This window comes from Balaenoptera physalus (genome assembly GCF_965194825.1).
Source record: "Balaenoptera physalus genome assembly, chromosome: 10".
Classification (NCBI taxonomy): Eukaryota; Metazoa; Chordata; class Mammalia; order Artiodactyla; family Balaenopteridae; genus Balaenoptera; species Balaenoptera physalus.
This window is the reverse complement of record NC_138889.1, coordinates 86,288,006-86,301,645: the sequence shown is the minus strand read 5'-3', so window position 1 is coordinate 86,301,645 and position 13,640 is coordinate 86,288,006. Positions and strand designations below refer to the sequence as shown.

The window sequence follows — 13,640 nt, the reverse complement described above, 5'->3', positions numbered from 1 at the left end:
ATACATATATCCCCATATCTCCTCCCTCTTGCGTCTCCCTGCCACCCTCCTTATCCCACTCCTCTAGGTGGTCACAAAGCACGGAGCTGCTCTCCCTGTGCTGTGCAGCTGCTTCCCACTAGCTATCTATTTTACATTTGGTAGTGTATATATGTCCATGCCACTCTCTCACTTCATCCCTGTTTACCCTTCCCCCTTCCCGTGTCCTCAAGTCCATTCTCTACGTCTGCATCTTTATTCCTGTCCTGACCCTAGGTTCTTCAGAACCATTTTTGTTTCAGATTCCATATATATGTGATAGCATACGGTATTTGTTTTTCTCTTTCTGACTAACTTCACTCTGTATGACAGACCCTAGGTCCATTCACCTCACAACAAATAACTCAATTTCATTTCTTTTTATGGCTGAGTAATATTCCATTGTATATGACCAATGATTTTTTGATGATTTTAAAAAATCTCACATTGTGGTTAAGAGTTATTTTCTATTATGTTTGCTTGGACATCCAATGATTTTTCTTAGATTTGTGCTTCAACAAATTTATGGCTTCTTCTCCAAACACCTTCTCACCACGAATGGAGTGAAATATAGTTGCATAATAGTTCCACTTACAGAAATTCATGATGTGTTTCATGGACTGTAATAATTAGTATTAGAATTGACTGCAATATGAGAGACAACTTACTTAACTGTGGCTTGAATCATTAGATGAGAAGTCTGGAGGGAGGCAGTTACTGACATCAGTTCAGGGGCTCAAGGATATCAGAGTTGAAGTCTCTAACATTCTCTGGCTTTCCTCTCATCGTCCAAGGACAGCTACTGGCACTCTAGTCGTCATGTATATTCCAAGGACCAAGAAGGAGGAAGTGTGGTAGAGCATAGAGAGTTTTCTTGGAAGTCCCACAATTTGCATTTTTCTCTCATTGGCCACTCTTGTTTCCAAAGGAGGCTGGGAAATTCAGTGTTTCAACCAGGCACATTGTTCAAGGTTCTCTAACAGTGAGAAACGCACATAGGCTAACCATAATTTTGTGCCCCCTCTCTCTCTCTTTCTCTTCCATTCCTCTTTATTTTATAGTTTATTTGAAAAAGGGAAACACATGTATTAGCATCTACTATGTGTCAAGCATCTTTCACAGTGAACAAGACAAACATGATTCCTACTCTCAAGGAGCTTAGAGTCTGGCAGGGGAGACATGAGGCAAACAATAGCACACACATTTAGTTAACTGAAGGTGGGATAAGTGATACAGAGGAAAAGTAAAAAGGTCATTTTACTTATTTCTTATATTCTTCCTTTTTAACTTTGTTTTTCTTATTTTATATTAATCTTAGATTCATTTTTTGTGTGTGGACTTAAATTATTTTGAAACAAAGCAGTTGTATGAAGAAATAAAAGTATCCAATCTACAAATACAACTAATAGGTCCACTTTTATTTAATCTGTTTTTAATACAATTTCAAAGACCCAACAAGATATTTAAAATTTGATGTTAAATTATGCTTCTGGTCTTTTAACGAAGTATCCTGACTCAGTGGGCTTTGAGCATTAATAAAAAATCAAAGTCTAGAGACATTTTAAATGCCAGAAAACTATGGGAGGACTTGTGAAGAGTCACAGTGAAGTTTGTCAAGAACTGAAAGGTCTGAGATTTCTACCCTATTTGCAAGCAAGATGACCACAGCTTCATGGATCCTGGCAGAAGACATGAGACTCTTGGATTAGACACAAAGGAGTTTGTTACTCACAGCTCAGCAAGTGTCATGAGCTTCATGTTCACTTTGGCTCTCCTTGCCCCCAAATCTGATGGGGGCAATGCAGAGTGGCCCAGCTGGATACTGTGCAGGCAGTAAGTTTGTATCACAGTTGAGGAACCCCAAAGTTGGAAATCTCTAGTCTTATAAGAAGATAACTAGCAAACCTGCCCAGACTTTGCCCCAGAGAGAGAAAGAGCTATTTTTCTTATGATCCTATTCAGGAAACAAATCTTTGCTCCAGAGGACGACGCTACTTCTGTATTTCAAGCTGTTCACTATTCAAACATTCTTGAAAAGATCGTCTAAAACAAAAGCTGTTATTGTCTCTTCTCATAAGATATGCAGAAATGCTAGAGAAACCCATGGGGAATTATTTCCCAACAAAGTCCTGCCTATCGACGTCAAATACCAATTTTAGCAGAGATGTTGCTTTTTGACTAAAAAATGAAAACTCCCAAGAAATCCTGCCATTTTGGCATCATTTTTGCAAATAATGCTTCAGTAGAAATATCAGAAAGTGTAATTGTGAAAAACAGTTGATCATTCCTGTGATGTGGAGACAATGTTCACTCTCTCTGACACTGTTACTTATGAGAAAAAGTTTCCTAAGGGAATCTGAGGCTGCTGCTATTTGCAGAGATCTTCAAAATAAGCCAGTGAACAATGTGTGATAACTAGCTTACAAATAAAAGCTGGAAACAGTCTATGATTTCAGTAGAGAGTCTCATCACCAACTAGAAGTACATCAGCTTAGTTTCCAAAAGGGAAAATCTGATAGTTCCCTTTCCCTGTCTTGCCCTTGCCTGTTTCTCCCCAAAGAAAGCACCAAGATGGGCATCCTGGCCATTTAGCCTCTTTCATAGCCTTCAGTGTCCTTTTCAGGTGCCTACTGAGATTCAGTGGTCTCCAATTACACATTAGAATTTCCTCACTGAGTACTGGGTGGAATTCTTCAAGGATGTTTGAGTATTCAGAGGCAGGTCAGGGTGTATCTGAGGGGAAAACTGACTTCTTTGACCTGGAAAAAGAAGCGGGGATGGGCTCTGGGAAGTGGCAATAGTCTGAGAACCCTTGGGAGACAAGGCTAGTTGTACTTTCATCGTTTTGTTCCATGATTTTAGTCTGTCACTGATAATAAACCCCCAAAAGACAGAAATTATGCCAATACAACCGCACCTGTGTAGTATCTGGTATTGTAACAAGGAATGCAGTGACTGGGATTAAAATTTCCTTTCCCATTTAATGAGCACTCTTTTAGTACCTGCTGTACTGTGTATTCTGTGATGCATAGAATTGGGGTTCTTTGCAAGGATGTGTGGGATGTGGGTGATTCAATAAAGAATAACACTGGCTATGTTTCTGGCACTCTTCTAAGTGCTTTACTTTATTAACTCATTTACTTATTTAATAACTTAATTAATTTATGTAATTCTCACAAGTAAATGTGGGCACTATTGCTATCCTCATTTTACAGGTAGGGTAACTGAGAAAGTCAGCAATATCCTAGGTATAGTTAGATACAGTTTTGTCCTCTAGCACGTTGTAATTTACCTGAAAAGACAAGATCAGCATTCTCAAAGTAAAGTGATAATATTAATAAAAGAAAATGTGCTATAGTAAAAACACCCAAATCAGGGTGAGATGCCTAGAATAAGAGGAATAACATGGCCTCAACATGGCTTACAGGCCTCAGCCTGCTTCCCCAGTCTCATTCCGTTTTGTTTCCCCATTTCCTCTACGTGCCTCAGCTACACTGGCCTTATTTCCTTTATTCGAGCAGCTCAAGCTCCCACTGCCCAGCACAAGACATTTTCTCTGCCTAGAATGTTTTTCCTTCCTCTCTTCCTCTGGTTGACTCCTACTTATCATTCCTATTTCTCAGAGATATTCTTCTGGGCTGGGCGAAGTATTCTTTTACATTTACATCTCTCACAAGTCTTTCCTTTGTGGCACTGACCAAAGCTGGATTTAAGTAATTTTTTAAAAAATTCATGATCTTTCTGAATTGTAGGCTCTATTAGTGTAGAAGGTCTGTCTGCCTTTTCTTTCACTGTATGCCCAATGCTTGACAAATCACAGGCTCTTAATAAACATTTTGTTGAGTGAATGAATGAAAGATCTAACTGATGTAGGGTTTGGTTAATCAGGAAGGGCTTTATGGAAAAAGTCTAGTTTTTTTTTTTTTTTAATTGAGGTATAGTTGATGTACAATATTATATGTTACAGGTGTACAATATAGTGATTCACAGTTTTTAAATGTCATACTCCACTTATAGTTATAAAATATTGGCTATATTCCCTGTGTTGTACAATATATCCTTGTAACTTATTTTATGCATGATAGTTTGTACCTCTTAATCCCCTACTGCTATCTTGCCCCTCCCCCCTTACTTTCCCCACCGGTAACTACTAGTTTGTTCTCTATATCTGTGAATCTGTTTCTTTTTTTTTATTATAGTCACTAGTTTGTTTTATTTTTTTAGATCCCACGTGTAAGTGATATCATACATTATTTGTCTTTCTCTGCCTGACTTATTTCACTTAGCATAATACCCTCCAAGTCCATCCATGTTGTGGCAAATGGTAAAATTTCATTCTTTTTTATGGCTGATTAATATTCCATATATATATATATATAAAACATCTGCTTTATCCATTCATCTGTTGAAGGACACTTAGGTTGCTTCCATATCTTGGCAATTGTAAATAATGCTGCTATGAACATTGCCATGCATGTATCTTTCCGAATTACTGTTTTTGTTTCTTTTGGATATATACCCAGGAGTGGGATTGCTGGGTCATATAGTAGTTCTATCTTTAGTTTTTTGGCAAACCTCCACAGTGTTTTCCACAGTGGCCGAACTAATTTATATTCCCATAAACAGTGTACGAGGGTTCCCGTTTCTCCACATCCTTGCCAACATGTGTGATTTGTGTTCTTTTTGATGATATCCATTCTGACAGGTGTGAGGTGATATCTCATTGTGGTTTTGATTTTCATTTCCCTGGTGATTAGCGATGTTGAGCATCTTTTCATGTGCCTGTCCTCATGTCCTCTTTGGAAAAATGTCTATTCAGCTCTTCTGCCCATTTTTTAACTGGGTTGTTTGGTTTTTTTTGATGTTGAGTTGTATGAGCCGTTTGTATATTTTGGAAAGTAATCCCTTGTTGGTCACGTCGTTTGCAAATATTTTCTCCCATTCCATAGGTTGTCTTTTTGTTTTGTTTATGATTGTTTTTGCTGTGCAAAAGTGTTTAATTAGGTCCCATTTGTTTATTTTTGCTTTTGTTTCCATTACTCTAGGAGACAGATACAAAAAAATATTGCTGCAATTTATGTAAAAGGGTGTTCTACCTAAGTTTTCCTCTAGGAATTTTATAGTATCCAGTCTTACACTTAGGTCTTTAATCCATTTTGAGCTTATTTTGTATATGGTATTGGAGAATGTTCTAATTTCATTCTTTTACATGTAGCTATCCATTTTCCCAGCACCACATATTGAAGAGACTGTCTTTTCTCCATTGTATATTCTTGCCTCCTTTGCCGAAGATTGATTGACCATAGGTGTGTGGGTTTATTTCTGAGCTTTCTATTGTATTCCATTGATCCATATGTCTGTTCTTGTGCAAGTACCATATTTGCTTTGATTACAGTAGCTTTGTAGTATAGTCTGAAGTCAGGGAACATTATTTCTCCAGCTCTGTTCTTCTTTCTCAAGATTGTTTTGGCTATTCAGGATCTTTCATGTTTCCATACAAATTTTGAAATTATTTCTTCTAGTTCTGTGAAAAATGCCCTTGGTATTTTGATAGGGATTACACTGAATCTGTAGATTGCCTTGGGTAGTATGCTTATTTTAACAATATTAATTGGAAGAGGTCTAGTTTTTAATTGTCAGGAAGGAAGTAATGGATATGAATTGCTGGAGAGGAAATGAGAGGGCACTCTAAGTGAGAGGAATGCCTTAAATCAGTGTTTTTAAAAATGTATACTTAAAGGGTTACACAAACATTTGATTTCTTTAAATATATACACGTATATGCACACACATACACATATATATATGCATATTATATATACACACACACATTTGCACACATACACACACATATGTATATTGTAGAATATTGTAGTAAAAGTACATATTTAAGTGGTTATGTGCCAAATTTTTAGCAGGCTGCAAAAAGACCAGTGCTTTAACTTGTGCTTCCAGGTGAACTTCATTTTGTGCAACCTCAGATTAAACTTCTTTTAACTTTGAGCAGGTTTGCTTGTTCATGTCTTAATTTGAATGGGAAAAAAATTTGCTTATGGTTAAAACCTTAAGCAATCCAAAAGAGTCACTGTGAAAAATTGATCCCACCCTTGTTCCCTAGTTTTGGACATTACACAGTAGCTTAAGTAAATTCAGTTCCTGACTATACTAAACTGAGTTTTTTGTTTTTGTTTTTTAACAAAAAACTCTTTTTTGGCTGGACTCATAGATGGTAGTTAGTTCAAGTACATAGTTATTCAGTTTATAAATAATATTCCTTAATCTTTTTAAGAACTACTTTTTTAGGTAAAAAATGATAATAATGCATGCTTGTTCATGAACAAGCTTATAAGTGTATATCACCTCTCTTCTCTTCCTCCTCTTTCTTCTTCTCTTCTCTTCTTCTTCTTTCTCCACTAATTCCACTAATTCTAGCATGTTTATTTACACTGTATGGTATGTTATTTTCTGTTAACAGTGTATTTTGATTTTTATCCAATCTTTGGTTATTATAAAAATGCTGCAATGAATATTCCTGTATACACTGTTGGGGGCTTTGTATGAGTATCTATAGGTAGTATTCCTAGAAGTAGAATTGCTAACTGAAAAAATCAGATTGTTATAGATATTATCAAATTACCTTCCCAAGACAATATTTTAGTATATGAGAGTATCTGTTTACCTATGCACTGATGTTCTTTATTTTTGTCAGTGTAATAAGTAAGCAACTTAATAGATAAGTAATCTCATTGAGTTCTATTTTGCATTTCTCTTCTTATAAATTGTATTGAATATCTTTTTACGTGTTTAAAAGCCATTTAAAATTTTCACTTCTTAAAAATTTTTTCTTCACATCCTTTACTCATTTTCTATTAGATTTTTAGTATTTTTCTTGTTGGTTTGTAGAAACTGTATGTATTAAGGGAATTAGCTCCTTGTTTTCATATGTACTGTGCATAGATTTGAATTTCTTTAAATAAGCCATTGATTAGAAGGTTGTAATACTAGAATTACCTTTACAATAATTCAGGCTCTGCATGCAAAAAAACTCTATAGCAAGCTTTATCTTGTAGTATCCATACGCTGCTCAGTTCAATGACAGGTAAGGGTCAGGTGAATTTACATAATAAATGTGCTTATGATTGGCTAAAATTCACTTATTCAGTACCATATCACAACATGGTAAAATCCTATTAAGTAAACAACCTAATCTATATAGTATGATTATAGCAGCAATAAATGCAGTTCCTAAGTCTATTCTATTCATTTCCCATTTTACTAGAGGTGATTTTGTACCTGCTATATTGTGTGTAGCTATCAGTACATGAGTTCAGTGTCATTGCTTTTTGTAAGTTCTGGGTGATTTTTGATCTAATTTTAATATTTTTTTATTCACTTACCCCCCCCACTAACTTTAATATTTATGATTAGAAATTCAAGCAGTTGTTCCATATTGCTAGTGATGTAACTTTGAAACATTTTTTCCTTTTATTCTCTTTCAAGTTTCTGTGTTTGTTTTGTTGAAGAATATTCTGAAATTTCAAGGAAACCTATTTAAAGCTATTACTATTTGCAACTATTTTTATGTGTGAAACAGACTCATTACAGTGCTGTGAAATGTATTGAAATACAAAAATAAATTGGATGCTAAATTTTATATCAGATTTATATCTATGGATTCTTATATCAGAACCCATAGAACTTGACAGCAAAACGAGTGTACCTTAATGTAAGAAAATTTTTTAAAAAAATTAGGAGACTGGGGGATTCTAGGATGTATGCAGACTGTCACAAAAGAATCATGTACATTACAAATGTATGAAACAAACCTCACTGAAAGGGATGGGAAGAAAAGATACTGATCTAAGTAACTGGGAAAGAGTGGAGTCTATAAAATTAAATCCAAAAGGAATTGGGTGTACGCACATATTCCATTGATAAAGTTGTTTTTCATAGGGGTCTGGGTTTACAATTCTGGACACATTGTACGTGTATATTGGAATTAAATAATTAAGAAATTAAATGGCAGATTGTGGGAAGCAGGTTTTTTGTTTTGTTTTGTTTTTTTTACTGTGGAATGGGAGGTCACAAACAAACAAGGGAAGAAGGCTGGAATGATCCATATGGCGATGGATCAGAGTTGGAGACATTTGTATGAACTCATGTTTAGCCTAATATAGATACAGATGGTTATATATAGAAATAGCTGTAGATATATGTATACACATGGTTTAGTAAACACATATATGTTTCCTTGGTCTATCAGCTGAGACAGCCTAGAAGCAATAATACTCCTAGTGTCCAGATTTTGGTTTTTAATTTTATTCTTCAGTAAAAGAAAGAAGGGATTCTTGGAGAAGTGTTAGATTCTAGGACTGGGGCAGGAAATAATATGAGATAACCCTGGAGCATCTTACAGTGCCTAAAAGTAAGAAACTGCTTGTCTTGAGGGAAAAAAAAATGGAGCTGGAGGAATCAGACTCCCTGACTTCAGACTATACTACAATGCTACAGTAATCAAGACAATATGGTACTGGCACAAAAACAGAAATATAGATCAATGGAACAAGATAGGAAGCCCAGAGATAAACCCACGCACCTATGGTCAACTAATCTATGACAAAGGAGGCAAGGATATACAATGGAGAAAAGACAGTCTCTTCAATAAGTGGTGCTGGGAAAACTGGACAGCTACATGTAAAAGAATGAAATTAGAACACTCCCTAACACCATACACAAAAATAAACTCAAAATGGATTAGAGACTTATATATAAGACCGGACACTATAAGACTCTTAGAGGAAAATGTAGGAAGAACACTCTTTGACATAAATCACAGCAAGATCTTTTTTGATCCACCTCCTAGAGTAATGGAAATAAAAACAAAAATAAACCAATGGGACCTAATGAAACTTCAAAGCTTTTGCACAGCAAAGGAAACCATAAAGAAGACGAAAAGACAACCCTCAGAATGGGAGAAAATATTTGCAAACGAATCAACGGACAAAGGATTAATCTCCAAAATATATAAACAGCTCATTCAGCTCAATATTAAAAAAACAAACAACCCAATCCAAAAATAGGCAGAAGACCTAAATAAACATTTCTCCAAAGAAGACATACAGATGTCCAAGAAGCACATGAAAAGCTGCTCAACATCACTAATTATTAGAGAAATGCAAACCAAAACTACAATGAGGTATCACCTCACACCAGTTAGAATGGGCATCATCAGAAAATCTACAAACAACAAATGCTGGAGAGGGTGTGGAGAAAAGGGAACCCTCTTGCACTGTTGGTGGGAATGTAAATTGATACAGCCACTATAGAGAACAGTATGGAGGTTCCTTAAAAAACTAAAAAGAGAATTACCATATGACCCAGCAATCCCACTACTGGGCATATACTCAGAGAAAACCATAATTCAAAAAGACACATGCACCCCAATGTTCATTGCAGCACTATTTACAATAGCCAGGACATGGAAGCAACCTAAATGCCCATCGACAGACAAATGGATAAAGAAGTTGTGGTACATATATACAATAGAATATTACTCAGCCATGAATAGGAACGAAATTGGGTCATTTGTAGAGATATGGATGAATCTAGAGACTGTCATACAGAGTGAAGTAAGTCAGAGAGAGAAAAACAAATATCATATATTAACGCATATATGTGGAACCTAGAAAAATGGTACAGATGAACCAGTTTTCAGGGCAGAAACTGAGACACAGATGTAGAGAACAATCATATGGACACCAAGGGGGGAAAGAGGCAGGAGGGTGGGGGTGGGGGTGTGATGAATTGGGCGATTGGGATTGACATGTACACACTGATGTGTATAAAACTGCTGACTAATAAGGACCTGTTGTATAAAAAAATAAATAAAATAAAATTCAAACATTCAAAAAAAAAAAGTAAGAAACTGCTCAAAAAACACCCAACAGTGGGAGTGTGTCAAAGGGGCATAGAAACTAACCAAAAAAGCTCCCAGTAGCCAAAGCTGGAATAATTTGAGCAACAAAATAGTGTTGCAATATAACCAAATGTATAAAATAAATATCCATGAGTCTGTAGTGATATTGTTATTGACCGTTTAGAGTCAGGTCCCAACAAGGGTCCTCCTGCTGGGCGTCATTGGAGCCAGGAAATGAGACTGAGTTCGGCTGATAAGCAAAAGAAAATTTTACTCTTTGATCAAAGAATTGTAAGGTGCAAGTTTGTGCTCTAGAGTGGATACTCTCCCCCACAGGCTGCGGGCCCGGCTGCTTTATAAGGATCTCCTCCGCGAGGCGAGAGGGCGGAGTTCTCGAGGGGCGGGTGCATCTGTGCTGCTCAGGCGCCAGATCGCAGTGCCAGGCGCGGTCTCCACGGCGGCTGGCTGCCGCCATCTTGAGTTGCGTGTGGGCTTCCGCACACAGTCACGAGCTGAGTTGTTGGTGCAGCCGTGTCTCACTAGGAACTCTGGTCTGAAGGACCGGGTGCAAGGCCTCTGCACGCGGCACCCTACGAGCAAGTGAAACTAGCCTAAGCACAGAGGAAAAGAGGAAAAAAAAAAAGGTTAGACTTTATTTTATTATCCAGATTCTCTTTTTATTTCCTGGGAATTGTGTTTTTTTAAAAAAATATTTTATTTATTTATTTATTTTTATATTTACTTTTGGCTGTGTTGAGTCTTCGTTTCTGTGCGAGGGCTTTAGTTGCGGCAAGCGGGAGCCACTCTTCATCGCGGTGCGCGGGCCTCTCACTATCGCGGCCTCTCTTGTTGCGGAGCACAGGCTCCAGACGCGCAGGCTCGGTAGCTGTGGCTCACGGGTCTAGTTGCTCCGCGGCATGTGGGATCTTCCCAGACCAGGGCTCGAACCCGTGTCCCCTACATTAGCAGGCAGATTTTCAACCACTGCGCCACCAGGGAAGCCCTCCTGGGAATTGTTAATGGGCTTTGCTGATGACAGTATGAAAATAAACAAGCAAATAAATAAATAAGGGAGAATCGACAGATCTGTGCAGAAAAATTCTAAATAGTTGACGTAGACACTTTTTCATATGGAATCTAAAAAAAAAAAGGTACTGATAAACTTAGTTACAGGGCAGGAATAAAGACGTAGACATAGAGAATGGACTAGAGGACACGGGGTGGGAGGGGGAAGCTGGGGCGAAGTGAGAGTAGCATCGACATATATACACTACCGAATGTGAAATAGTTAGCTAGTGGGAAGCAGCAGCATAGCACAGGGAGATCAGCTCGGTGCTTTGCGATGACCTAGAGGGGTGGGATAGGGAGGATGGGAGGGAGGCTCAAGAGGGAGGGGATATGGGGACATGTGTATGCATATGGCTGATTCACTTTGTTGTACAACAGAAACTAACACAGTATTGTGAAGCAATTATACTCCAATAAAGATCTATTAAAAAAAAAAATGGTGGGGCATAAATCTCCACTCCGTTAGCGTGGGCTGTGCTAGTGGCTTCCCTTCAAAGAGTACAATGTGAAAGGGAAACAAAAGAGTAACTTTACAGGGAAAGCGTGATAAACACTTCCTCAGCCAGGTCATCAAGTTGACACAATAGTGGTAAGCCATGTTGATAGTATGTACCTTTGATGTGATGTGATGAAAATAGCTCTTTACCTCTGTGATCTTCCTTCCCCAAACCCATAACCCCAATCTAATCATAAGAACATCAGATAAATTGCAATTGAGGAACATTCTGTAAAATACGTGACCAGTACCCTCAAAACTTTCAAAGTCATCAAAATCAAAAAAAGCCTGAGAAACTGTCATGACCAAGAGGAGTCCAAAGGAGACATGACAACTAAATGTAATGTCGTATCCTGGATGGGATCCTGGAACAGAAAAAGGACATTAGGTGAAAACTAAGGAAATCTGACTCAAGTATGGACTTAGTTAATGATATTGTATCAATATTGGTTTGTTACTTGTGACAGATGTACCATACCAATGTAAGATGTAACATAATGGTAGAAGAAGCTGAGTTGGAGTATATGGGAACTCTCTATTCTATCTTTGCAAGATTCTGTAAAGCTCTATTTTATTGTAAAGTAAAAATGTTTATTTAAAAAAAGTAAAAGATAAAAACCATAATTATGATATTCTCCATCACAAGATAATTAACACATATGTAGATGTATGCTGCCTGACTGCAAGACTTGAATTAATATATATTTACATTAGTAACTTTTGAAACTTTTAGTAGGATGCAAAATTATTTCTACCTTTTATGGTAAACATTCCCAGGACTTGAGCTTTATGTATATTCTAAATTTTGGGCTAAAACCTCAAATAACTATCATATTTACTGGATTTGATGACAAACTATTTGCCTTTCCTCAGAAGGTTTTTCTTCCTCAGTTTCTTTGGGCAACCGTTCCATTCCCACATAAAATTAGGATCTCACTATGTTATTTTACTTTATATTATTCACAGATGGAAGCAAAACTGGATTAAAATAACTCTTTTTTATTTAAAACACATTTACTAGTGGAAAGAAAGAGTAAAACGATTATCTAAAATAAAAATGAAAGAATGAATTTATGTTGTTTTGAAACACTGGTGCTCACAAATAGGAAAGCTAGGAGCTCCTGGACTGTAAGGGCAGTTCTTATTCTTATGACCATGGATGTTTGGTTATGTGAAGCCCCGGATTATGTTTTATATGCCTGAAAGTGTCCACGTGAAAATTTCTAAGTATATTTTTTACAAAACATAACTTCTTTCCATAAAACAAGTTAGACTGACAAATGTACACAATTAGATAAATGCAATATGTTTAAACATATGTTCTTTCTTTGCACCTTTCATTTCTGTGTAGTTTTTATGTTTTATACTATTTCAAGATCTCTTTTAGCTTATTTTAATGTTCTAAGGGATTTTGAGGAAATCTTAAATATTTTTAATAAGTATGTAGTTCTGCAGAAGCTAATTAAATTTCTGTAAACATTATTTAAATTATACAAATGATACCAGGAAAGTGTATAAACTCTTATTTTTTATTTTTATTTTTTAACATCTTTATTGGAGTATAATTGCTTTACAGTGGTGTGTTAGTTTCTGCTTTATAACAAAGTGAATCAGTTATACATATACATATATCCCCATATCTCTTCCCTCTTGCGTCTCCCTCCCTCCCACCCTCCCTATCCCACCCCTCTAGGTGCACAAAGCCCTGAGCTGATCTCCCTGTGCTATGCAGCTGCTTCCCACTAGCTATCTATTTTACATTTGGTAGTGTATATATGTCCATTAGCATTATGGTGGAATCAAAGGTTAGAATAAAATTAATGACAGGAATAAAAGCAAAATCCAGAATCCAAAACAATTTTTTACATGACATTCCATTTTCTGTCTTCATAAAATCCCCTCCATGCACATACATTGATTGGCACTGTAATAAGTAGTTGTTATATCTGGGAACTCAGATTGCCTTTATTTGTTTTATATATTGAGATTCCAAATAAAATTCTGTTTGAAAAAATTGTTGCTGTAAGATTGTTTCCTCACGTGTGCACCCAGGCATGCCTGTGGGCTGCTACAAATGCATAGAGTGTCACGGCCTATTTTAAATTTTTGTTTGCCAAGGGCACTGTGTACTAAGGAAGTTTG

The 13,640-nt window shown here is 36.6% G+C and overlaps 1 protein-coding gene across 15 annotated transcripts in view; it reads left to right on the top strand.

Annotated features, from left to right (window-relative positions):
- The window catches only part of DCDC1 (doublecortin domain containing 1), a 471,016-nt gene that overhangs the window by 180,981 nt on the left and 276,395 nt on the right, over positions 1-13,640 (top strand). The window contains exon 9 of one of the 15 annotated variants that reach the window (XM_082476589.1): positions 10,271-11,439. The exons of the other annotated variants lie outside the window; for them this stretch is intronic. Coding sequence (XP_082332715.1) covers positions 10,271-10,294 — 24 coding nt within the window. The 3' untranslated portion in view covers positions 10,295-11,439. Of the gene's footprint in view, positions 1-10,270; positions 11,440-13,640 lie in introns of those variants that run through there. 15 annotated transcript variants of the gene reach the window in all.